Genomic DNA, 26,686 nt, shown 5'->3' with positions numbered 1-26,686 from the left:
GCTGGTTGGTTCCATCCTCAGAATAGTGACATTCTTCCCATTCTCTTGGAACACCCTTCCATATTCCAATGTCTGGGTCACTGGGGTGTGGGGGTTGGGTAAAGGAGGTACCTGAATAGCCTGTGATGTCCATTGCCTTGAGGTTCCGGCATTTGATCACTGTGAGGGTGAGCCTACCTGCGGTGGGCAGGTAGCAGAGGGAAAACATGATCTCCCCCAAATCCACACTCTCCTGTAAAGAAGCAGACAAGAAGGCAGATGAAGGGCAGGCAGGCCCTGAACCCCACTCTTTGAGCAGCTTCTATGCGGCACCCTGGGGCTCAGGAGAAGGTTCTTTGAAACAAAGTGTCATAGCGTCAAAATCCATGGGTTTTGCTTCCATGCTGGGAGTAACTGGGTATAAAAGACAATAGCTGTGTTGTGGATTGAATTGTGTCCTCAAAAAACATTTGTTGTAAACACTAACCTCTATCCTGGTGTGGTACTGAAGATAAGCACTGGACTACTAACCGTAAGACCTCCTGGTGTGGCACTGTAAGATGAGCGCTGGACTTAGAACCACAAGGTCAGCAGTTCAAACCTACTAGCTACTCTTTGGAAACCCTATACAGGGTTGCTATGAGTCAGAACAGACTCAGTGACACTTAGCACTAACCGTAAGGTCGTCAGTTCAAACCCACCAGCCACTCCTCAGAAACCCTATATAGGTCACTATGACTCTGAACCAACTCAATGGCACTTAACAACAACAATGTGGTTGTGGTTATAATCCTCTTTGGTAAAGAGGTTTTCTGTTACATCAATCAGGCAGGGTTAGTATAGGGTGTGTCTTGAGTTAGTGTCTTACAAGAGATAAAAGGAGCAAGCGGAGATGGAAGATAGATACCAAGCCACACAGCGATCTCCAAAGAAACAGGAAGCAATAGCTGAAGTGACAAGGACCTTCCCCCACAGCCAATGAGAGCAAAAGCCTTCTCCTAAAGCAGGGGCCCTGAATTTAACTTGGAGGGTATGGCGCCATAGGATGAACACTTGACCTCAAGGTCAGTTTGAACTGCAATGTCAGTGGTTCAAACTCATCAGCCACTCCTTGGAAACCCTGTGCAGGGTCGGAACCAACTCGACTACACTTAACAATAACAAACTTGGAGTCACGGTGTGGCACTGTAGGATAAGTACTGGACCCAATGTCAGTTTGAATTGCAAGGTCCGAAATCCCATGAGTTGGAACCAATTCAACTGGACTTAATAACAACAACAAACTGTGAGGGGATAAATTTCTGTTTGGTAAAGCCATCCACTTGTTATAATTCTATTAAATATCAAACAACTGTTTAGATTAACTAGTAAAGACTGTCTGCCTTAAGCATTGTGCTCTTTTAAGAACTATCTATATGGAATCAAACTAACAATGGCTACTGGAAAGATCAGATAAGAAACTTAGAGAACAGTGAGTTTATGTGGATGGTGGAGGAAATTTTCAGAAAACGAGGTGAGACTGGTTGTACAACTTGGAAAATGTAATCAATGTTACTGAATTGTACATGTAGAAATTGTTGAATTGGGGCATGTTCTGCTGTGTGTATTCTCAACAATAAAAATGAATATAATAAAATAATCCTGACACAGAGCACAAACTCTACAGCCTCTCTTAACCCAGAATCACTGTGGGATTCCAAATCCCAGGAACTTTCTGAGCAACAGCGGCAACCATCAAAGATGGCAAGGATGTTGGTCTGTTGTACTTAACTGACAGTTGGTCAGATGACCTCCTCTTCCTGCTTTCTGCCTCCTACTTGATGAAGGAGGGACATGTCACTGTAAACCCTCCCTGCCCACCCACACTCCACAGACTTTGGGGCTGGCTTGGGAAAAGACATGGAGATCTCTTAGATCTCCCAGACTCAGTCTTGAGGAGAAAGAGGTCAAGATTTGGAGAGACAGATCTCAGATAGGTTCGCACAGATTTCATCCATTCATTCATCCACTCACTTATTCAATCAGTCAATCACAAAATATCTCCTGAGCACCTGCTATGTGCTAGGTGTTAATCTAAGTGTTGGGAATGAGAGGGCAATGGACAATGAAAGGATAAATAAATAAAATGTTAGTAAAAATACCAAGGAGCTAACAAGAAGACAGGGAACGGAGATGGGAAATGCCCATGAGGCGGTTATAGGAATTGGCATTTTAGATTGGGTAGCCAGGGAAGGCTTCCCTAACAAGTTGACTTCAGAGAAAAGAAGGAGTCAAGAGTGACACCAAGATATTATTGTGTGCCTCTCAAAACGAGCCACCTTCTACTGGAGACTCAAGAGACATTTGATGTTTGGTTCCACCAGGAAAAGAATCCACCATCTCTCCCACTTACACACACATTCCAGAGCCTGTGGCCCCAATGGTCTTCTCTGTTGTTGTAGTTGTTAAGTGTCATTGAGTCAGTACCGACTCATAGCAACCCTGTATATGGTTTCCAAGGCTATAAATCTTTGTGGGAGTAAAAAGCCTTTTTGGTCTCCCAAGGAGTGGATGGTGGGCTTGAACCATCGATGTGTGGTTACAGTCCAGTACTTATTCTACAGAGCCACCAACTCCCAACAATCTCCTCTTATTGTTATTGTCGTTAGGTGTCGCTGAGTCAGTTCCAACTCTTAGCAACCCTATGCACAACAGAACAAAACACTGCCTGATCCTATGCTATCTTCACAGTTGTTATCCTTGAGTTCATTGATGCTGCCACTGTGCCAATCCATCTCATTGGGAGTCTTCCTCTTTTTCGCTGACCTTCCACTTTACTTAACATGATGCCCTTCTCAAGGGACTGGTCCCTCCTGTTACTATGTGTGAAGTATAAAAGGTACAATCTTGTCGTTCTGACCTCTAAGGAGCATTCTGGTTGTATTTCTTCCAAGACAAATTTGTTTGCTCTTCTGGCAGTCCATGGTACTTTTAATATTATTCCCCAACATCATAATCAAAGGTATCAATTCTTCTACTAGGTAACACTAATACCCACTCTTTCCTGAGCCCTAGTTTTGTCATTTTTAGAAGTTCTTTTTGTCCTCTGCCCCCCAATCAAACTCCAGAGATAACAAAAGTTGAACACCCTCACTTTCTCAGCATCTCATAAGGGGATGTGACCGGGGCCAGAATTTGGCACTTTGCAGAGACAGCTACCTGCTCCAAAACTCTGCGGCCACCACAGAACCAGGAGCCAAGACCAACATCTGTGGAGCTTGGGTGCTTTGCAAAGCTCTTCCAGGGGCAGCATTTGCACCTTGAGACTCAAGCAAGTCTTCAGGACAAGCATGATTATCACTGCTTCCTCCATTTCACTGATGAGGAACTTGAGACTCAAGTTTAAAAGCCTTGCCCAGGCTGACACAGCTGGCAGGAGACACAGTTGGAGCCCTGTTCTAAAGAGAGTGTTCCTTGCATTCCATCTGTGAGCAGCAGCCCCTTCCAGCTAAGATACAATTCAAGGTCACCCTGGCTCCTTTATACCTGAGACCACAACTTTGCACATTGGTTTATTTGTTCATACAAGGACTTTGAACCGGTTTATTCTAGTTTAAGCCCCTGTTGAGAGTTTCCATTTTCACCCAAGATACACTGAATCAGAATTTACATTTTAACAAAATCTCTAGGTTCTTACAAAGTTCCATATGTTCTCATGCATGCATTAGAATCACCTGGGGATCCTGTTAAAATGCAGGTTCTGATGCAGCATATTTGGGGATAAATGCAAATTCTCAGCAGGGGATCAAACTGGAAGGAACCAGTTTAAAGTCCAGGTATTCGTATGTACTGAGTGCCTACTAGGGACATCATGCTTTGTGGAGAATGCACAGTTACTTCTTTCAACACATAGTCTAGTTGGCTCACTCACAGCTGGTTAAAATAAGCAAGAACAACAAGAAGTGGTAGGCGCTAGGCTCCCCAACTCCCACTGCCTTCCTAGGGGATGTCAAGGGAGAGAGACACAGGGAACCACCCCAAGATCTGGCATTGTGGGATGTGACTGTCCTGTCACGCACAGGGCTTTCAGATCAATGGTACTTCAGTTGAATGTTCTATCTCTGACAGAGGCATGATGATACAAGAAGTCCTAATCCCTTCATTTTCCGTAACAATCCTTTGTGATTCAATCATGGTTACAAAAACCCTTTTTGGACTCAGTAAGCCATAGTAATAAGAACTACCTCTTACTGCATGCTTACAATATGAGGGAAACTCTGCTAAGTTCTTGGCTAAATTATCTCAATAAGCCTTACCCAAACCTATAATGTAGGTACTCTACTATTCCCACGGGACTCAGGAGTAAAATGAATGTCTGGTGGCATTAAATAGCTTGTCCAAGGCTATGTAGCTAGTGAGTGGTAATGCCAAAACACGACTGCAATCAGTCTGGTGCCAGTCTTTTATCTATCAGTTGCGAATTATACGTGTTGAAATGTTTGGGGTCAACACTGCTCAAACATCCTTAGTGTCTCCTCTTGTTTAGCTTCCTGACCAAGGTCGATCTTCTTAGTTTATGTACAGCGATCTCAACAATTGGGCTCCATCTTAACTCCTCATCTGGCCATTTCTCTATGCCAACTTGCTGTTCCATGTGGGCTATTGTATCTTTAGTCCCTTTTGCCAAAAGGCTTCCTGTTAAGGGTTGAACTGTGTGTCCCTAAAAGATGATGCTGAACTCCTATCCCTGGTATCTGTGAAATTAGAAATGGGCTGTTGCAGATGTAATCAAGTTAACATGAGGTGATATGCGTGGGCCCTAATACGAACTGACTGGGCTTCTTATAAGAAGAGACACAGACACAGAAGGTAGGTGGCCATGTAAAGACAGAGGCAGAGATTGGAGTTATGTTGCTACAAATCAAGGAATGCCCGAGGCTCTGAGAAGCTGGAAGAAGCGAGGACGGAACCAACCCTAAAGGCTTTGGAAGGAGGATGACCCTGCTGTCACTCTAGATTTCAGATGTCTGGCCTCCAGTGCTGAGAGAGAATACATTTCTGTTGCTTTAAAATACCCAGTTTGTGGTAATTTGTTATGACAGCCCTAGGAAGCTAATATACCTCCCCATCTCTTTGTTCGAAAAGGCTGCACATTCTGTAGGGCCCAGGGCCATGACTATCTCCAGGAACCCTAGAGCGGGGCCCAGACCTCTGCAAATATCTCTCCCCACATGGCTGCAGCATTCTCTGCCCCCACACTGCTCACAGCACTTATCAAATGTCCCTTTTGCTCAGCAGCTGTGCTGCCCACCAGAGTCCAGTGACCAGTCCAGAGGTCCTTTTAAAGCTAGGTACTTTGCTTTACATCTACTTGTGCCTTAGAGGTGCCCAGAGCACACAGCATGAACTACATGAATGCCTGTGGAAAGGGATGACTACATTTTAGCCCAAAGGACATTGGGGGAAAAGCCGCTATCACCTTTTCTGTACAGATGTACCCTACCGAAGGAGAACTGGCTCTTGATGCCTGTCTTTTTGGGGGGGATTTTGAGTTGATGGCAGTAGGTTTGGTTTGGTTGGTTCTGAGTGATCTGTTCATGGATTTGAGTGACTAGCCTGGGAATATGAGGAATAAAAAACCAGCTGTCATTGAACTGACTTCAACTCATGGCAAACCCCACGTATGTCATAGTAGAACCATGCGCCAAAGGGTTTTCGATGGCTGATTTTTTCAGAAGTAGATTGTTGCCAGAACTTTTCTTCCAAGGTTTGAACTCCCAAACTTTCGATAAATAGCTAAGTCCATTAACCATTTAGAGTCCTGGTGTGGCACTGTAGGTTAATGTGCCAGACTACAAAACTGTTTGAACTACAAGGTTGGTGGTTCAAGCTCACTAGCTGCTCCTTGGAAGCCCTATCTATACAGGGTCACTATGGGTTGGAAACGACTCGACAGCACTTCACAACAACCATAACATTAACCATTTGCACCACGCAGGGACTCCTATCTGAGGGTTACCTCACAATAAACAGAACCCCTGGGGGCTCTATGAACTGTACTCAAGGACTGCTCCCTCCAGGGACAGCATGGACTCACAGGGTTCCCTTTCTTGATGGGATGGTAACAGACTGGTGGGGCTTGAGGGGGTTGAGACTGCAGTGTGATGTGGCGTCTGACAATGTCCCAGAGACAAGAAGGGACTCATCCACTATCCCACCATGACTTAGACGGAGTGGAGAAGGACAACCAAGGGACTCAAAGGCTCATTCCGGCTTTCTGCTGTAGGCAACTGGGCCTCCCAGCAAATTAGCTGCTGTTGGCTCAGAAGATGGAGAGGGATATTGCTACCCAGCACACGCAGGCAGCAGAGACAGGGTTATTTGATAAAGGAAAATAAATAGGTTAATTTTGAGTAAATAGAGAGAGAGGAGCTAACCAAACTGAGAGAGTCAACATCTCCTGCTAGCAACCTTTCCTCCCTTTCTGGAAAGCTGGGCCCCAGCTTGGCCCCACGGCTGCTTTGGCAGGTCCAGTCTCTGCATTACCCTCTTCCTGAGGAGGTTTCAGACCAGGCCCTGCACACCTTGCCAGCCTTTGATCCTCATTAGGGATGTCTGAGACCTTGAGCTTTAATATAACCAGGGTGATGAAGGGCTGCAGAGCAGAGGCAGGTTATTGCTTTCATCCTCACCTGCTGTCAGGAGTGGTTGCCTTGGGCCCCGGCCGGGTAATGAGCTCCTTGGTGCTAGAGAGTTCTCTGCACTTAGAAAGTGGTGGAGACCAGCTTGGCACTCCAGACTCCTTCTGACTGAGGGCTTGAGATCTGAGCTCTGGAACTGGCTAAACGAGTCTTGACTAGCGTAGCAAGGGGGTGAACCGGAGACCAGAACAGGAGTGTCCTGGATAAATCTGTCCTTAAATGCAACCTGTCCAGCTGACTTTGATGACCAGAATACCAGTACTTTCCCTAGCTGCAGTACCCAGAAGTCTGGGCATCAAGATTCTTAAGGGCCCATCCTTTACACAAAATTATTCATAGTGCCTCCCCAGTGGCCTATCTGCAACAGCTTGTTAAAGTACTTTTCTCTGGATGATGCACTCCCATAGTCCCGTTGTTATTGTTAAGTGCCACTAAGTCCGTTCTGACTCACAGCGACCCTGTATAAAGTTTCGGAGGAGCAGCTGCTTTGTTTGGGCCTCCAATCTTGTGTTAGTAGTCCAGTGCCTATCCTACAGCACCATACCAGGACAACCTCCACTTAGCCCTAGGCTAAGTGTTTTTGGCCCCCCCAGGAAAGAACAATGAGCCGTGAACAGGAGACCCAGGGTTTAAACCCTTTGCCACTAACTACCTGCGAGACCTTGAGCAAGGCATTTCAGACCTCTGGCCTTCAATCTGCACAATGTGGCAGTTGCTCTAGATGATCAGCCCGAAGAACAGAGGATTCAGATGGAAAAATCTATCATTAGCCATGAAAGCCAAGGCTGCTTAGTTGGTGTCTATTGCCGGCCTCAAGACATCTAGAAATCTCATTTTGAAATCCAAATGCTCTTGTTTCCTCAGTCCCCACTGCCCCAACATGTTTTGTTCTTCTCCAGGGCTAGCCACGTTTCCTCCTAAATAGGCACTGAGTGGCGTCAATGCCTCTGCATCCGTCTTGGGAATCCAGGCTGAGTGAAGCAAGAACCAAGCTTCCCCATCTTTTAGAGAACACTTCTGGTCTCTTAATCATTAAATGGCTTGTCTGAATCTCTTATCATCAGTTCAGAAGCATCTGGTACACTTTCAGGAAAGCCACAGGAGACCTAAAAGTACCTCTGAAGTACTGGGCAGGAAGCGCTGTTAAGTTACCCTGGGCAGGGGGGCCTAGAGCAAAGATGGGGTTGAAGTCAATTTAGGCTCCACCAGGTAAAGGAGCAAACCCTCTGTGTAGGCTTGTGGCTCAGTGTTGGGGCACAGAACTGAGTTAGCCATGGAGACCTGACACTTGGGGAGAGACCCACTCCCCTAATATCTGCTTCCATAGCATTTTGGACTGTGTCGACATGGCATGTGCCAAAATCATCACTTCTATGCTAATTTGGTTGTTTCTGGTGTGGTGCTGTGGGATAAAATTGGACTGAAAGGTTGGTTTGAACTGCAAGGCAGGTGATTCAATCTACCAGCCACTCCTTGGAAACCCTATACAGGTCACTATGAGTTGGAACCGACTTGGCGACACTGAACAACAACCACATGATTGATTTAAAATGCTAAAAAGCAAAGATGCCACTTTGAGGATTGAGATAAGCCTGACCCAAACCATGGTATTTTCAGTCATTTCATATGCATGTGAAAGTTGGGCAATGAATAAGCAAGACTATAGAAGTATTGATGCATGTCAGTTATGGTGTTGGTGAAGAATACTGAATATGCCATGCACTGTTAGAACAAACAAATGTATCTTGGAAGAAGTACAGCTGAAATGCTCCTTAGAAGTGAGGACTGTAAGACTTTGTTTTACCTCACATACTATGGATATGTCATAAGGAAGGACCAGTCCTTGGAGAAAGAATGATCTATGCTTGGTAAAGCAGAGGGTCAGAGAAATAGAGGAAGATGCTCGACAAGATGGACTAACACCGTGGCAGTAATAATGGGCTGAAACTTAACAATTGTGAAGACAACACAGGACTGAGCATTGTTTCATTTTGTTGGACATAGGGTCATTGTGTCTTGCCATCGACTTGATGGCACCTAAAAACAACAATGAGAATGATTGACTTTGCATTCCTCACTAGTGTGTGGGTCCTTTGAGGGCAGGGATGGGGTCTGGTTTGGTTTTGCTCACCAGTAGAGCTCTGATGTCTAGCCCTTAAGTATGACAAGTATACAATTAATACTTGTTGATGAACAAATGGTTGAAAATATGGATTTTGAGTCATACAGTTCTAGGTCCAAGACTTGGGCAAATTATTTAACTTTTCATAGTTTTGATTTCTATCTATGAAATGGAGTTAGTAACAGCACTCTATCAGAGAGTTGTTTCAAGGATTAGATAAGATGAACAGTAGTAGTAGCAAGCATTTACTGTTGTTGCTGTTGTTAGGTGTTGTCAAGTGTGCACTGATTCATAACAACCTTATGCACAACAGAACAATACACTCCCCAGTCCTATAACTATTGCTGTAGGACTACTGTGCCAATCTACTTGTTGGGCATCTTCTTTTTCGCTGATCCTCCATGTTACCAAGCATGATGTCCTTCTCCAGTGACAGGTTCCGCTTGGTAACATGCCCAAAGTATGGAAGCTCTGCTGAGACCTGTCCACCATGGGTGACCCTGCTTGTATTTAAAATACCTGTGGCATAGCTTCCAGAATCACAGAAACACGTAAGTCACCACAGTATTACAAACTGAGGGACAAATGGTGGTAGCAAGTATTAGCTGCTATTATTATTATTATTACCATTATTATCAATTGCTCATATGCAAGTTCAGGCTAAAGCTGAAAAAAAATTTTTTTAAAAAAAGACCATAAGAACCAAAATATGACCTTGAACATATATCCACCTGAAGTTAGAGACCATGTCAAGAACGAGTTGATGCACTAGACACTAATGACTAAAGACCAGAAGAGTTGTGGATGACATCAAGAATATCATACAGGAAGAAAATAAAAGATCATTAAAAAGACACGAAAGAAAGAAAAGACCAAAATGGATGTCAGAAGAGACTCTGAAATGGGTTCTCTAGTGTTGAGATGGTAAAGTTAATGAAAGAAATGAGGAAATAAAAGAGCTGTACAGAAAATTTCCAAGGACAGCTCCATAAGACAAAGTAAAGTATTACAATGAACTGTGCAAAGTCCTGGAGTTAGAAATCCAAAAGGGAAGAACACTGTCAAGGTAAAAGAACTGAAGAAAAACGTTAAGCCTCAACTTGCAATATTGAAGGATTCTATGGACAAAATACTGGAGTGGCGCTTTAGGATAAGTATTGGACTGCAAGCCATAAGGTCTGTAGTTCAAACTCACCAGCTGCTCCTCAGAAACCCTATACAGGGTTGCTATGAGTCCAAACTGACTTGACAGCACTTAACAAACAGCATGGGTAAAACACTGAATAATGCAGAAAACATCAAAAGAAGATGGAAGGACTATACAGTCACTGTACCTAAAAGGAATGGTCCATGTTCAGCCATTTCAAGAGGTACCATATGATCTTGCTGCCACCAGTCAGTTGGTTGTACTTTGGAGGCTTGTGCATTGCTGTGCTGCTGGAAGCTATAGTACAGGTATTTTAAACACCAGCAGGGACATCCACAGTGGACAAGTTTCAGCGGAGCTGCCATACTTTGGACATGTTATAAGGAGGGACCAGCTCCTGGAGAAGGACATCATGTTTGGTAAAGTGGAGGGTCAGCCAAAAAGAGGAAGACCCCCCAACAAGGTGGGTTGGCATTGTGTCAGCAGTAATGGGCTCAAGCATAACAACAATTGTGAGGTTGGCACAGGACCAAGCAGTATTTCCTTCTGATGGGCACAGGGATGCTGTGAATTGGAGCTGACTGGATGGCACCTAACAAGAACAACATTATTATTGAGTCCACTGTCTTAGAACAGGGGAAGGAGAGAAAAAGGCAAATAAATATGAAACCGTCTAGTTTGATCTGTGCTGTAATAGGGGGCTGTGGTGTTTTCGTGGTGGAATTCTCACCTTAGAAGCACGCAACCTGGCTTACTTTATGCACAGTCCCTGCCCATCTTCCAGTGGAGACTTGCATGCTGTTACCATACTGAACCGTTGTCAGCGGAGCTTCCCTTGTAAGACAGACTAGGGAGAAAGGTCTAGTGAGCTACTTTCAAAAATCAGTCAGTGTAAACCCTGTGGATTACAATGGTGTTTGGGATTTCCTTGAGTTGGGTAATCTCAATGAAGCTAATAACAACATAACAGAAGTGTAGGTAAGATGTGGGAGAATATAAGTCAGTCAGTCAGGTGCCATCGAGTCGGAACGGACTCATAGCAACCCCATGCACAGCAGCATGAAACAATTTTCAAGCCTGGGCCAACCTCACTACCCCCGCCACACTTGATGGCATCAATGATGTCACCTGGCTGATCCATCTCGTTGGGGGTCTTCCTCTTTTTCTCTGACCCTCCACCTTACCCAGCATGACATCCTTCTCCAGTGATTGTTCTCTCTGGACAATGTGTCCAAAGTAGGAGAGACGAAGCCTAGCCATCTTGGCCTCCAAGGAGCACTCTGGTTGCACTTCTTCCAAAACAGATCTATTGGTTCTTTTGGCAGTCCATGGCACTTTAAGTATTCTCCTCCAACACCACAACTCAAAGGCATCAATTCTTCTACGATCTTCCTTATTCACTGTCCAGCTTTCGCATCCATATGAGGTTATTGAAAATACCATGGCTTGGGTCAGGCGCACCTTAGTCCTCAAGCTGACATCTCTGCCCTTCAATTCTTTAAAAAGTTCCTGTGCAGCAGATTTGCCCAATGCAATATGTCGTCTGATCTCTTGACTGCTGCTTCCGTGAGTGTTGATAGTTGATCCAAGAAGAATGAAGTCCTTGACAACCTCAATTTCTTCTCCATTGATAAGAATGCTGTTTATTGGTCCAGTGGTAAGGGTTTTTGTTTTCTTTACATTGAGTGGGAGAGTATAGGAAGGAACAATTAACTGTGCAGAGATTCCAGAGCAGCTTTCCAGAGGGGAAGAAGGGACACAGAATGTTTAGGAGGCAGGAGAGATTCTGTGTGGCTGGAGGGCACGGGGTGGGGGTGGGGTGGGGGTAGAAGAAGCATAGATGAGACTGGAAACAGGGACAGGGTCCAACCTTGCCTTCCTGTGACTCTTGACTCTACAGTTATGGGAGACCATTTCTATAACTGCTCTTCCTCCCCTAACCAGCCCGTGGAGTCATCTCCCATCCAGAGACCATTTAGATAAGTGTCATTCATTCATTAGTCGCTGAGTGTTCATGAATATGGAGAGACAGTGGTTAAATAAGATAGATGGAGTCCCAGTCCTACAGGAACTTGGATTCTAGGGGAGGGAGACAAAATTAAACTAAGCAAGGTAGTATCTGTTGTTGTAAGTGAACCAGTGACTTAGAGGGACACAAGGGGAGCAGGCAGTCACTTTAGACAAAGTGGTAGGGAAGAATGCTTAAGACCCAGGAAATAAGTCAGGCCAGAGTTGAAGACTGAAGACGAGCACTGGAGTAGAGTGAACCGCAAGAGAGGAAACAGATCAGGACCTTGAGTAACGAAGCGGTGGCTGCTGAGTCTGGCGAGTAGCCAAGACAGGGGTGAGGGAAAGGACCAGAAGGTCAAGGAAAGTAGGGCCTCCTCTCTTAGGCCTGGAATTTTTTTTTCTTCCAGTTACCCTTGGGTTGATTCTGACTCATAGCGATTCCAAATGCATCAGGATAGAACTGTGCTCATTAGGATTTTGAGGAAGTACACTGCCAAGTCTTTCTTCCAAGGAGTCCTGGGTGGGCTTAAACCTTCAACCTTTTGGTTGGCAGCTGAACCAGTTAACCATTTGTACTATCCAAAGAATTCAGGCCTTAAAAGGGCAGACACCTTTCCAAACATGAAGCACAGCTGTCCGAGGACTGGAAGCAATTTGGAGCTTTAAGCTGTCTTGTAAAGAATGGATGGTACAGGGAAGAATGGAAGCCTCTTAGCCTAGATGTCTCTGCCTCCTTCAGTCTTCTTATCCAGCCATCGAGGCTGATTCTTCCTTCTAAGTGTCCTTAGACTCTGAGGCCTCTCCTCTCCTTGCCTACTATATTAGCTTAGCCCTGACCCTCACCATTTCTTAAGACCACTGCAGCTTTCTAACTTCTCTCTGCTCACCTTTCTCCAATCGACCCTTCTTTGCTATAATCATAGGGTTGCTCTCCTACTCAAAATCCCTCTATGACTCCCTATTTCACATTTATTTTGTAGTTGGAAAATCCTTTTTGAAAATGAATTACTATCTGGAAGCCTAAATATATACAGCAGATGAAAGTAACTCAGAGACAAGGTAACGAGGGCTACTATGTCTAATCCCTCAGTTCAGCTCCTTTAAATTCTAGGAGTTGATTTGAAAATCGTTTATCTCCAGAATCAAATCGAACCTTCTTAGCAAAGCATCCAAGTGTCTTCATGATTTGGCCTTCACCTTTCTCACCAGACTACCGTATCATTCTGCCCCTCAAATCTCCAAAACCCATTGCCATCAAGTTCATTCTGACCCATAGTGGCCCCATGTGTTACAGACTAGAATTGTCCCGTAAAGTTTTCTTGATTATAATATTCATGAAAGTAGATTGCCAGGCTTTTCTGCAGTGCTGCTGGGTGGGTTTGAACCACCAACCTTTAGGTTAGTAGTTGAACAGAAACTGACTGTGTTAGCCACCCAAGAACTTTGCATTCTGCCTCAGGTCCCTATAATAACCAGCCATAATAACAGTAAAATCTTTTTTTAGTATTAACTATATGCCATTCTGTCCTAAGTGTTTAAATATATTCAGACATATAACTTTCACAAAAGCATTATGAGAGGGATACTATTAGTATCTCCATTTGTCACACAGGGACGTTGAAGTACAGAGAGGTTATCCAACTGGCCCTTGGATGAACAGCTAGCAAATGGCAGAGCTGGGATGTGAACCCAGGCAACCAGGCTATTGGGCCCACACCTTTACTCATGATACCACGCTGCCTATGACTCCTCCCTCTCCCAACTCTTGGTGTTCTTCTGCACCTCCATGCCTTTGCCCTCTGTTCTCTCCACTACCAGAATAATGTGGTGCTGTGGGTTAATGCGCTAGACTGCAAATTCAGTTTGAACTGCAAGGTTGGTGGTTCAAGCCCACCAATCAGTCGCTCCTTGGAAATCCTCTAGAGGGTTGCTATGGATCGGAACCAACTTGATGACACTTAACAACAACAACAACAACTCCCTACCTCTGTCCTGGAGTCCTGGTGTGGCGCTGCAGGTTAATGCACCAGGCTGCAAAGCCTTTTGAACTGCAAGGTCAAGCTCACCAACTACTCCCTGGAAACCCTATACAGGGTCGCTATGGGTCAGAACTGACTTGACGGCACTTCACAACAACAACAACCTCTGTCCTGGGCAAGACTCATCTTTCCAGGCCAGTGTCTCAAGCAGGAGATGGGTGAAGACCTAAACCATTAGGTGCTTGTCAGCAAGAGACAATGAAGCTAAAGCCAAGAGTGGTACTCCCTGGTACTTCAAAAGTGCTCTTGGCTGAGACTAAAGCCCTGCCATTTATTTGGTTTTTGCCTTTATATTGTGAATTGGGTGATGGTTTACAGACAAGATCATCCTCTCTACATTCAGCAAACCATACACTTTGTTTCATCTCAGAGATTACAATCCCCTCCCTGCAACAACACCTATCCCACTTCCTCCTTGTGGCTCCCCATCTACATCTTCTATTTCATAAATGAACAAGGCAAAAATATTGATGTACACTTACAAAACAAAACATATATATTCATTTACACATCCACAGAAGCCCTGCATGTTTGCAGAAACATTCTTGAGCTGTCCCAGGAGACCACACCACTGGGATCAGGACTTTCCTGACCTTCTCTTGAAGTCCCCTGATCTGATGGGGGCGGGGTGTGTCCTCATCGTCCCTGGGTCAAAAGGCCTAAGGAGAAGTATTACAAATGTCTTGGTGGTGGTTCCATGCAGTGGAGTCGGATCCAACTCATAATGACCCTGTATAGGCTTTCTGAGGCTGTAAATCTTTGTAGGATCAGAAAGTCTCGCCTTTCTCACATGGAACTGCTGGTAGTTTTGAACTGCTGACTGTGAGATTCACAGCCCAACTTGTAAGCATTATGTTACCAGAGCTCCTTAGGTGGTACAAATGGTTAACTGCACTTAACTCCTAATTGAATGGTTGGCAGCTTGAATTCACCCAGAAGCACCTTGGAAGAAAGGCCTGGCATGTAGTTCTGGAAAATCAGCCACTGAAAACTCTGTGGAGCACAGTTCTCTTCTGACACACTTGGGATCTATCAAGGAAAATCAACTGGAGGAAAACTAGAAAAGCAATAAAACCCCAAACCGCTGCTGTGCAGTTATTTCAACTAATAGTGACCCCAAGTATTATGGAGGAGCTGAGTTAGAGAAGCAGGAGACTGACGCTTGGTCCCGCCCTTGCGCCCCCATGGCTGCCTCAGCTATCTGCTGGGAGAGGAGAGCCATGGAGGTGGGCGCTCCTTCCCGCAGGGCGGAGAGAGGGCTCCTGCTGTGAGCACCCGCCTGTGACGTGGGTTGCTTCCCTGTGCCTCCTCAGGCCTGGGCCTCCGGGGCTAGGGCAAGAATCCTGGGGGCGGTTGAGTTGGAAGGGCGGCATGTGTTTGCTGTGACGCTCAGGGCTTCCTGCTGGGTGATGGGGCAGGTTGTATTTGTTTTGAGTTCCACGCCTGTTTTTTCTCTCAAGTGCTTTTCTGCCCCAAGGGCTTTACAGCGTTATGAATAAATGATCAACCAGAATTGAGGCTCCTTAAACGAACTCTAATCAACTCCAGCTGCAGTCTGCGGTGTGGATGCTGCGAGTTCAGGACCAGTTAGTCCCCCTGGTGAAGAGCCGAGGTGCGGGGAGGAGGTGGGCAAGCTCCTGCCCTGTGTCTGGGTTTGTGTGATGGCGGAGAGGGTGGACCGTGAACAGACCAGGGCACAGCAGTGGGAGACAAGTGTGTCTGTGTTTAAGCATCTTTAGGGAAACAGATGGCTTTATTTAGGAAACTTGTTCTCAGCCTTTCCTTTGTGAACCTGCCCTTGAAAAGAGGTTTGGTACTTCACACACACCATTACTTTTGGGCAAATATCCGTGAGTCAGAGTCACACTGGGAGGTACTGATTTCTTCCTAATGACTTGGTAAAAGGTGGGCGGAGAGGGAGAGGGGCAAAGAGGGGGAGGAAAGGAGCTTGAGGGGAGCAAGTTTGGAGAAGTTTTAGAAGAGATGGAGGCAGTGTCTGGTCAAGACAGAGAAAAGATAGCATTCGGTAATTGTTCATGAGAGTCAAGAGTCTCCTCTCCAATCTGGTCCTTCCTTTTGCCATCTCCATTAATGACTGAGAGAAGTGGGTGTAAATGACACATTAATGAAGTTAATGATGAAATCTGTCTTCATTTCTTGTTTCAAGTTGTCCTGCCGTGTGCCTGTCAAACAGCCATCAGTTTCCACCCGGGAGAGGGTGGGCATCACAGGGGTGAGGGAGCAGAGCTCTGTCTGTTCAGGTTCTGTGGTGGCAGGGGCTCTCATGGGAGGGAAGATGCCTTGGTCCCAGTGGGGTAGTCTCCTGGGACAACTGAGGAATGTTCCTGCAAACAGATGTCCTATGGGGAGCCCAAACAGGCAGGGCTTTGGTCTCAGTTGAAGGCATATGCTTGAGTTACCTTTAGCTTCATCATCTCTTTGCTGACAGGCTCCCTGGAGGATTCATTCTTTTTAAAACTTTCAGAATCTCTCAAAGTCTTCTCATGGTAAGGCTGCTCTAAGAGTCTCTTTACAGCCTATAGCAGAGTTTACCTCCTTTTTCTGCAATACCACCTTCCTTTGGGTTCTCCTTCTACCTTTCCTTTGCTCCCCTCAGCCTCCTCTGCTGGATCCCCTTCCTACCCCTGCATCTAAGCAGTAGAATTCATCAGGATGCAGGCCTAGGGACTCTTCTCTTTCCACTCACCTGTAAGGTTGACACTTATTTCCATGCTCAGCCCCCCACCCCCACCCAATTTATGACCCTTTCATGACCTCTCTTGTGGGCCCCAGACTCAGTTCTCCAACAATCTCCAACAATCTCTGTGTGGCTGTCTCACAGAAATCTAACTTCTCAGATGCTCAAAGTAAGCCATTGATCACACATTTGCATTCTCCTCTCATTTTCAACAACTCGGCAAATGGTCCTCCCATCCACCCAGTTGTTTAAGCCAGAAACAAGATCTCATTGTTGACACTTACCTCCCTCTCTTCTTCATATTTAGTTTATCAGCAACCCCCCCCCAAATTCCAAACCAAACCTACTGTCATCAATTCTAATTCCATCCATTCCAATTCTCCATGAAAGAGTAGAACTGACCCATAGATTCCAAGAGGCAATCTTTATGGAAGGATATGGCCACATTTTTTTCCTACAGAGCAGCTGCTGGGGTCCAAACACTGGTCTTTTAGTTAGCAGACAGTACCTAACACTGCACCACAAGGGCTCCTTAGGTCATCACCAAGTCCTATTGATTCTATGGACAAACTCCCCAGGTGATTCTTAGGTAGTCTTAAGTTTCAAGCATAAGGCAAAAGAGGAGACTCTGAGGCTTTCCTGAGTCAGACCCTAGTAGAATCTTTGTGACACAGAATATATCCTAATAGTCATTAAATATCAAGCAAAAGCTAAGATCATAAAAGAGCCTCTTTGTTTTTTTTTTTTTTGCTAATCACTAACAAGGATTCTGTTGAATCAGTGCCATGTGAGATCCTGGGCTGGTTCCTGGCCTTTTGCTTTATTTCTGAGCACCACCAGGCACCTCAGGTAAATTTCAGCATGAAGTATTGCACTAAATGTAGAGGGTATAAGAGAACTGCATGACACATAATGATAATGCTTTATGATGCCTTAAAGATGTCTCACCATTCTATAAACCCATTACTGCAGTAGTTCTCCAAGTGTGGATCCCTTACCAACCACATCAGCACCCCTTGAAATTTATTAGAAATTCAAATTATTGAGTACCACTCCAGACCTACTGAATTAGAAATGCAGGGGATAAATCCCAGCAGTGTGTCATACCAAGCTCTCCAGAGGGAGTATCAGGCACTAAGAACCACTTTTATTGAGTTAGAAGCAGGGATTTGAGTTGGTTCCTTCTGGTTTGAGTCCCTGATGAGAATTTGCCCTTCCACCCCAAATATACTGAACCAGAATCTTGGGGATCTTGTTAAAATGTAGATTCTGATTCAGTATACCTGTGGTGGAAAGGCAAATTCTCAGCAGGGAGTCAAACCAGAAAGAACTGGTCCAAAGCTCTGGTTAGAAGTACCAACTAACTGAGCATGTACATTGTGGCCAGTAGCCAGTAGCCAGGATCTTGAAGTTTCTGTCACCTCTTTAAACCAACTTGTTTTGGTGATCAAAGTCAAATTTAAGAGAGGAGAAGGAGAGTAACAGCTATGGAGCATCTACCAGTTCGACAGTTAATATACATCAAATACATTTCACTTGCACAAATTCCCTTGGGCTTTGTTGGTGTTAGGTGCCACTGATTCAGTTCCAACTCATAGTGACCCTATGAACAAAGAGCAAAACACTGCCCAGTCCTGTGCCATCTCGTTATCTTGTTATGTTCGAGCCTACTGTTGCAATCACTGTCTCAAATCCTTCTAGTTGAAGGTCTTCATCTTTTTCACTTGCTCTCTATTTTTCCAAACATGATCGCCTTTGTCCAGGGACTGGTCCCTCCTGATAACACATCCAAGTTCATGAAAGCATTCTGCCTGCATTTCTTACAAGGCAGTCCATGGTATAGTCACCATTCTTTCCCACAACCATAATTCAAATGCATCGATTCTTCTTCAATCTTCTGTATTCATTGTCCAAATTTCACATGTATATGTTGTTGTTGTTAAGTGCCATCCAATTGGATCCAACTTATAGTGACCCTGTACAGGGTTTCCAAGCAGTGACTGGTAAGTTTGAACCACCAGCCTTGTGGGTCAAACCAACCTTTTGGTCCAGTCCTTATCTTATGGCTCCATACCAGGACTCACATGAATATGAGGTGATTGAAAATACCATGGTTTGGGTCAGGAGCACCTTTATCTTCAAAGTGACATCTTTGCTTTTTAATACTTTATAGAGGTGTTTTACTCAATACAATATGTCATTTGATTTCTTGACTGCTACTTCCATGAGTGTTGATTGTGGATCTAAGTAAAATGAAGCCCTTGACAACTTCAGTCTTTTCTCATGATGTTGTTTATTGGGTCCAGTTGTAAGGATTTTTGTTTTCTTTATATTAAGTGTTAATTCATACTGTTGGCTCTAGTCTTTGATCTTTTCATCAGTAAATGCTTCAAGTCCTCTTTGCTTTCAACAAGCAAGGCTGTGCCATCAGTTGTTAATGAGCCTTCCTCCAATCCTGATGCCACGTCCTTCTTCAAATAGTCTAGTGTCTTGAATTATTTGCTCAGCATACTGATTAATTAAGTCTGGTGAAAGGATAACCCTGATGTACACTTTTTCTTGACTTTAAACCATGCAGTATCTCCTTGTTCTGTTTGAATGACTTCCTCTTGGTCTATGTACAGGTTCTGCATGAGCACAACTAAGTGTTCTGGAATTCCTATTCTTCGCAAGATTATCCATTATTTGTTATGATTCACACCATTGAATGCCTTTGTATAGTCAATAAAACACAGAAAAACATCTTTCTGGTATTCTCTGCTTTCACCTAAGATTCATCTAATGTCAACAATGATAGCCTTCTTTCTATGTCCTCTTCAGAACCTGGCTTGCATTTCTAGCAGTTACTTCTTGATGCACTGCTGCAATTGTTTTTGAATTACCTTCAGACATTTTACTTGCATGTGATATTTATTAATTATATTGTTTGATAATTTCTACACTCTGTTGAATAACCTTTCTTTGGAATGGACACAAATATGAATCTTTTGCAGTCAGTTGTTTGGCCATGCAGCTGTATTCCAAATTTCTAGGCATAGGTGAGTGAGCATTTCCATCATTATATCCATTTGTTAAAACATCTCAGTTGGTATCTCATCAATTTCTGGAGCCCTTGTTTTTCACCAATACATTAAGTGCAGCTTGAACTTTTTTTTCAGTACTCTTGGTTCTTGATAATCTGCTTCATGCTAAAATGGTTGAATGCCAACCAATTTTTTTTGGTACAGTGACTGTGTATTCCTTCCATCTTCTTTTGATGCTTCCTATGTCCTTCAATATTTTACCCAAATTGCAATATTGCAACTTGAAGATTGAATTTTTTCTTCAGTTCTTTCAGCTTGAGAAATTATGAACATGTTTTTCCTTTTTAGTTTTCTCACTCCCGGTCTTTACACATGTCATTGTAATACTTTGTTTTGTGTTCTCAAATTGCCCTTTGAAATTCCTTAGAGGAACTCAAAGCTATTGCCATTCATGGATAAAAGAACTGAAGTTCAGAAAGTTTAAGTAACTTGCCTAAGGTCTCATAGTTATTAACCAAGTTTGGCTTTGGACTCAGGTCTGTCAATTCCAAAGACCTTGCTCTTCTCCACCATATCATCTAGCCTCCTCTGGAAGAATTCATGTTTCACGCTCTCTCCATCCCACTTCCTGTCCCTGGTTATTAATGATTAGACATGCTGAGGACTCCTGCGGGTTTTGAAGGTGAAACTTCCTGGTGTTCTGGAAGTGAGAAGCACTGGGAGGGAAACCTCTGGGACTTACAGGATTTACTTCTTATCCCTGCCTCCTCTGTACAGGAGACAAGTGGATGGTGTCAGAGTGCATAACAGATTGCAAGAGAATCCATCTCCTGCTTATTTAAACCAGCCAGTACCAGCACCCTGGTCTCAGCCTGTCATTTCTCATGGAAAGTACCTGTTACGCTATCATCTCACTAAGTGCTGAATTGCTCTAGTGGACACTGCTCTGTGGGAGATGGTGGGTAGAGGAGGACAAGCTGGTAAGCTTAATCCCTGGGCCAGAAACTCTTGTCTCATGCAGTAGCTCGGCAGAGATCTTACAACCAGAGCTTTTTTAGGGTACAGTCACCAGGGCTGGGAGGAGGAAGCTTATATGTGAGATTTGAGAAGGCGAAATGGTTCCCTATGTCTCTTGCAGAATTGGAGTTACTTTCTAAAATCTGATCTTCTTGCTCCCTTGAGTCTGGAGTTGGACTGAAGAGCTGTAGTCCCTACAGGCTTACTGAGAGAGTTGAAGGTGCTATATCTTGACATGGGATCTTAAAGATCAGAGCAAGACAACCCCAATCACCAGACAGCAAGGGACCACACTAAAATTGACAATCGATGCTTCTTTCTAAAAAAAACCACACACACTTTCCTCAGAGTCTCACCATTCTGGAACTCAGGAAGTTCTACTTGATGTCAAACTCAATAAATACCTCCTGAGACATTTATGTCTTTCCCTCCTACTTCCCACCTAGTGTTTCATCATAACTTGAACATCATGCCTTCCAAGATGGGAGGACTGAATCCATTTTTATTCCATCTTTGCTTTTTCAAGGCATAGAAACTCATTTTCCTTGACCTTCAAAATTTTGTAGGCATTTTGGTGACCTTCATCTAGAATCACAAATAATCATCAACCAAGAGCTTCCTAAAACCTCAAAGAACTCTGGTAAGAAGCCGCGGATCTTGGCTCTTCATCCAATCAGAGAAAGGAGTTACAGTGTGTTACCAAGGTGTTAGTACAAAGAAGTTCCTAAGGGGGATACAAGGGTCTTGGGGACAGAACCTGGGGTTCAAATCCCTTCCAACTGTGTGACTGTGGAAGGCTGTGATGCACTTCTCTCACTTCCTCTGACAATAAGCAGTAGCATGCTGGAGGTAGGTCCCTGTTGGGTAGGTACACTAAACCCCTGATTTGAAGGCCTATGAAGAGATCATAGGGAGGACTTTGTTAGCTCCACTTGGCTGCTAACCAAACAGTCAGCAGTTCAAACCTTCCAGCCACTCTGCAGCAGAAAAGACTTGGTGATCTGCTCCCATAAAGATCAGAGCCTTGGAAACCCTATGGAGCAGTTCTACACTGACCTATGGGGTCACTATGAAATGAAATCAACTGGACAGTACACAACAACAGTAGAAAACTGAAGATTCATATGTAGCAAGCGTATAATCTGTTTCTAAGCCTCTCATTCTCCTACCATCTTGGGGCAGGTGATGAGCCTGTACCCACTAGGTGTGCTGTCCATAGTACAACTCTTTCACTGGGCAGTGGGGAAATCTGCCTGCCTAGTGGACAAAGAGGTCCGGTCTTCCCGCTGGGTGTCTGAATCAGTAAGAAGAAAAGGAAGGGGCAACTGTGTCGAGTATGTCCCTTGGTGTTGTTGTTGTTGTTGAATGTTGTGGAGTCTGTTCTGACTCATAGTTACCTTGCATAAGGTTTCCAAGGAGCAGCTGGTGTGTTTGAACTGCTGACCTTATGGTTTGCAATCTAGTGCTGATCTACAGCGCCACACCAGGAGTCCATGTCCCTTGATGGAGGATAGAGATGAACATGTCTTCCAGCCTGGGTTTCAGAAGCTTCAGCTCCTGGCTTCAGGGTCTCATAAAAAATTGTTTGAGATTGAATTGTGCCCCCCCCCCCCAAATATGTGTTGGAATCCTAATCTAAATCCCATTTAAGTATAGAATGTTCTTTGTTATGTTACTAAGGACATTATCAGTGGAGAGTATATCCTAAATTGAATTACTTCTTCCTTATATAACGAGCAGTATAGACACAGAGGGCCTGGTGTGGCGCTGTGAGATGAAACACTAGACCTTTAGGTCGGTTTGAACCACAAAGTCAGCAGTTCAAACTCACTAGCCGCTCCTTGGAAACCCTATCTATACAGGGTCACTATGAGTTGGAACCAACTAGACAGCCCTTAACAACAACAACATAGACACAGAGACAAATAGATCGATGCCACGTGACGATCTCCCAGGAATGGCAGGACTACCTACAGAAGCTAAAAGAGACAAGGATCTTTAACCAAAGCCTACAGAGAACCTTCCCTTATACCCAACCAACACCAAACCAAACCTACTACCATAGAGGGGATTCCAATTCATAGTAAGCCTGTATCGGGTTTCCCAGATGGTAAACCTTTAAAGGAGCAGATCGCCTCATTTTTCTGGTGGGTTTGAACTGCTGACTTTGCAATTAGCAGTCCAGTGCTTATCCTACGGCACCAACCAGGACTCCTTTTCCCTTACACCTTGTGCTCTGAGTTTGGACTTCTAGCCTCCTGATCTGTGAGAAAATAAATTTCATTTCTTTAAAGCCACCCAGTTTTGGTAGTTCTAGTACAGGATTGCTGGGAAACCAGGACAAGCTATGCGTGTTCTCAGCCTTTCTCTTTCTTCTCTTCCAGCCCTGGGCTTCCCCACTCATCAGCACTACCAAGAAGTGGGATTAGAGAGGGTATCATCTTGTGTGTCTTCTCAGACTTTAGGGAGAAAGATAAGGATCATGTGTCCTAGCCACAGAAGAAGCTTGTTGTTGTTGTTGTTAAGCACCATCAAGTCGGTTCCAACCCATATCAACCCTGGTTAGGGTTTCTGAGGAGTAGCTGGTGAGCTTGAACCACCGACCTTGCAGTTCAAACCAATTTAGCAGTCCAGTGCATTAACCCACAGCACCACACCAGGACTCCAGAAGAAGTTTAGAGGAAGCATTAAACTTAGAGACAGGAGGCCCTGGTTCAAATCCCGGCTGTGTCACTAAGCAGTGGGAGGCTTTAGGGCAAATCACTGCGCATCTCTGAGCTGTGGTTTTCTCAGCTGTAAAAGGAGAGGATTGTACCAGATGATCTCATATCTTCACCAGGAAAATGGGGGAGATGGTGAAAAATTAATGGATTCATGCGGGTTAATGCGCAGGACTGCAAAGTGGATTTGAACCACAAGGTTGGTGTTTCAAGCTCATCAGCTGCTCCTCAGAAACCCTATACAGGGTCACTATGGGTCAGAACCAACTCAATGGCATTTAACAACAACAACCCTTAACCCACTTTGCATAGTATCTAATGCTGAGCAGTTTCTTAATGCACATAAACAGAATGTCAGGCTCCTTCTAGCTTCATCATTCCATGGACCTGCATTCTGTAGTTGACCAGCGTGGCCTCCGGCCATCACCAAGCATTCTGACAGTGCACCCTGGGAAGGAGAAGCAAATGGTATGGAAGAGGAGGGTCCAGGAGGGATGGACCCCTAAGGATACCAGAGAAAGTACAGAGATCTTTGCTGAGAGGATGCTGTAAACCAGGCTCTGGGCCTCCCTTCTCCCTCTGCTCCTCCGGGAGTATGATGATGAAACACCAAATTAGCTCCATTATTGTAACTCCTCCAAAAATTAAAGGCCGCATGTTCTGCCAGAGCCAGCTAATGTCTCCCACTGGTAAGCAGGTGACACTAATGGTTATTTCCTCCCATCCAGGCACCAAGTGCAGAGTGGCAGAAACCCAGAGAGCTCAGGCTAGGCTAGGAGGCAGCCCTGGGGGTGAGGAAGGAGCCCCAGCCAGGAGCCATGCCTGAGCCGGAAGGTACAACTTCTTTCAATTCGTCTGTGCTTCCTTCTCCGAAACCTACTCTTGAGCACTAAACACATCTTCTTGAACACTGGAAAACCTTCGTTCAGCTCAGGAACAGCTCAGCCGGGTGTCGGGGAGAGGCCTTACCCCCAGGGCTTGCCCAGTCTCCTGCCTCTCGTTGTGGGTACCTAGAGTTCCTGTGCTGCAGAGGACTGCTTCCTGGATCTCACCACAACTGAAGCTCCTTCTCCAAGCCCATGCCCAGCTTTGCCTATCCTCCCACACAGAAACCAGCATTTCCTCTCTCACCTCTCCCTTCCTCCCTCACCCCCATCTGCTTCTCCTCTCACAGTAAACTCTGCCATCTCCTGTGTCAGCTGAGGCAACTCTTCCTCAAGGTTGGAGGGTCCCAGCCTCTCCCAGGCCATTCTCTAATGGCCAATTCTTACATTTGGGATGTCTCCTGTTAGCCTGTGTTCATGGGTGTCCACAGGTCCCACAGGTTCTGCCATGCTACGGCAGCCTTGTGCTAACCACACCCACACCCTTCCTAAAATCCTCAGGGCTGTGAGGGTCTGCTTGTGGTGGTGGTTGAATGGGATGGCACTTCTTGGTAGAGTTCCCAACTAAGCATCTTCCTCAGTCTCAGAGTGGAGACCTCCCTGTGGAAATCATTGTTCAAGCTCAAGAGTTGAACACTTTGTAATCATTTCCTGGTGATTACAAACATTACAAAGGTCTCTTTCCATTTTACAGGTCAGAAAAGTGAGGATCTTAAAGCCTAGGTGGTCCAGTTGATGCTAGATGGAATTTTTCCAAGCTCTAAACCACCTTGGAAGGAGCTCTGGTAGCATAGTGGTTACGAATTGGGCTGCTAACACCAAGGTCAGCAGTTCGAAACCACCAGCTGTTCCGTGGGAAAAAGATGAGGCTTTCTGCTCCTGTAAAGATTTACAGCCTTAGAAACCCTGTACAGGGTTACTATAAGTTGGAACCGACTCCATGGCACACCACCACCATCAAACCACCTTGGAATCCCTTCCTCTCTTTCTCCAATTTAAGTAAATTCTACATAGGTAGACTGAATACCTAGTAGACATAAAAGAAGCCAAGGTGGCATAGCAGGTTAAGCACAGGGTTGCTAACCACAAGATCAGTGGTTCAAATCTACTGGCTGCTTTGAAAGATAAGAAAGAAAGATAAGGCTATCTGTTCTCAAAAAGATTTAGTCTCAGAAACCCTACAGCACAGTGCTCCTCTGTCCTACAGAGCCACTGAGTTGGGATTAACTAGATGGCAGTGGATTTGAGTAGACACAAAGCCAGAGTTCAGGACTTCAGGCGATGTACAAATAACCAAGTCCAGTTGTGGCAGCTGGAAGCTGAGAGCTCTGGATTCCAGGGACCATCTACCTCTGCCCCACTCAGTCAGGAAGCATCTTAAAGATACTCTAAGAAGCTGCAACTCATTGAGCAGTTGCTAGGTGCCAAGCACTTGGCTAAGAGCTTTGTGTGGACTCTCTACTTTAATGTACACAACAAATTTATGGAGCAGGGATTATTCTCATTGAAGTCTAAGAGATGAAGAAACAAACACGGAGATGTTAGAATAACCTTAGTAAAAGTGGAGGAGAAAGGACTCGACCCCAAGCAGTCAGAGCTCAGGGCCTACCCTCTTAACCCCTAAGCCAAACCAACTTGGTTTTCTGCAAGGTTATCATTGAGAATTGTATTTATGCTAATTATCACCCCCAGGCTTTTGGGAGTCCTGGTGTGCCACTGTAGGATAAGCATTGGACCAAAGTTGTTTGAACTGCAAAATTGGTGATTCAAGCTCACCAGCTGCTCCTAGGAAACCCTACACAGAGTGGCTATGAATCAGAACCAACATGACGGTACTTAATGTCGACAACAACAATCTTTATGGAAGCAGACTGCCTCATCTTTCTCTCATGGATCAGCTGATGGACTCAAACCACTGACTTTTGGATTAGTAAACAAATACCTAACCATTATGACACCAGGGCATCTATGTAACTGAGGCTTAAATGTGTAAATAAGATTTCAGAATGTGAGGAACACATTCTGACTTGCCTCCATAACATCATCCATTAGACTATGTGTTTCATTCTGCTGTTCATAAGGTTGTTATGAGTTGGTACCAATTTGATGGCACTTAACAATAATGTGCCAGACTGCAAAGCCATATGAACTGCAAGGTTGATGGTTCAAGCTCACCAGCTGCTCCTTGCAAACCCTATAACAGGGTCGCTATGGGTGGGAACTGACTTGTCAGCACTTAACAACACAACAACAATGCTTTCCTTATAAGGCCTTCAGCAGATACCTGCTGCTGTCCTAAGACCATGGCTAACTTAAGCTCCTAAATATTTAGTTTGTTTGTACTTTATTTTCAAGTTGCCATTGAGT

At 44.8% G+C, this 26,686-nt stretch overlaps 1 protein-coding gene across 3 annotated transcripts in view; it reads right to left on the bottom strand.

Annotated features, from left to right (window-relative positions):
* The window catches only part of SYT6 (synaptotagmin VI), a 99,718-nt gene that overhangs the window by 17,813 nt on the left and 55,219 nt on the right, over positions 1–26,686 (bottom strand). For all 3 annotated transcript variants that reach the window (XM_006865887.1, XM_006865888.1, XM_006865889.1), the window contains one exon: positions 112–232. In XM_006865887.1, the coding sequence (XP_006865949.1) occupies positions 112–232 (121 nt within the window). The remainder of the gene's footprint in view (positions 1–111; positions 233–26,686) is intronic.

This window comes from Chrysochloris asiatica, unplaced genomic scaffold (assembly GCF_000296735.1).
Source record: "Chrysochloris asiatica unplaced genomic scaffold, ChrAsi1.0 scaffold00085, whole genome shotgun sequence".
Lineage (NCBI taxonomy): Eukaryota > Metazoa > Chordata > Mammalia > Afrosoricida > Chrysochloridae > Chrysochloris > Chrysochloris asiatica.
The sequence above is the reverse complement of the archived record's forward strand: the minus strand, read 5'-3'. Positions and strand labels throughout refer to the sequence as shown.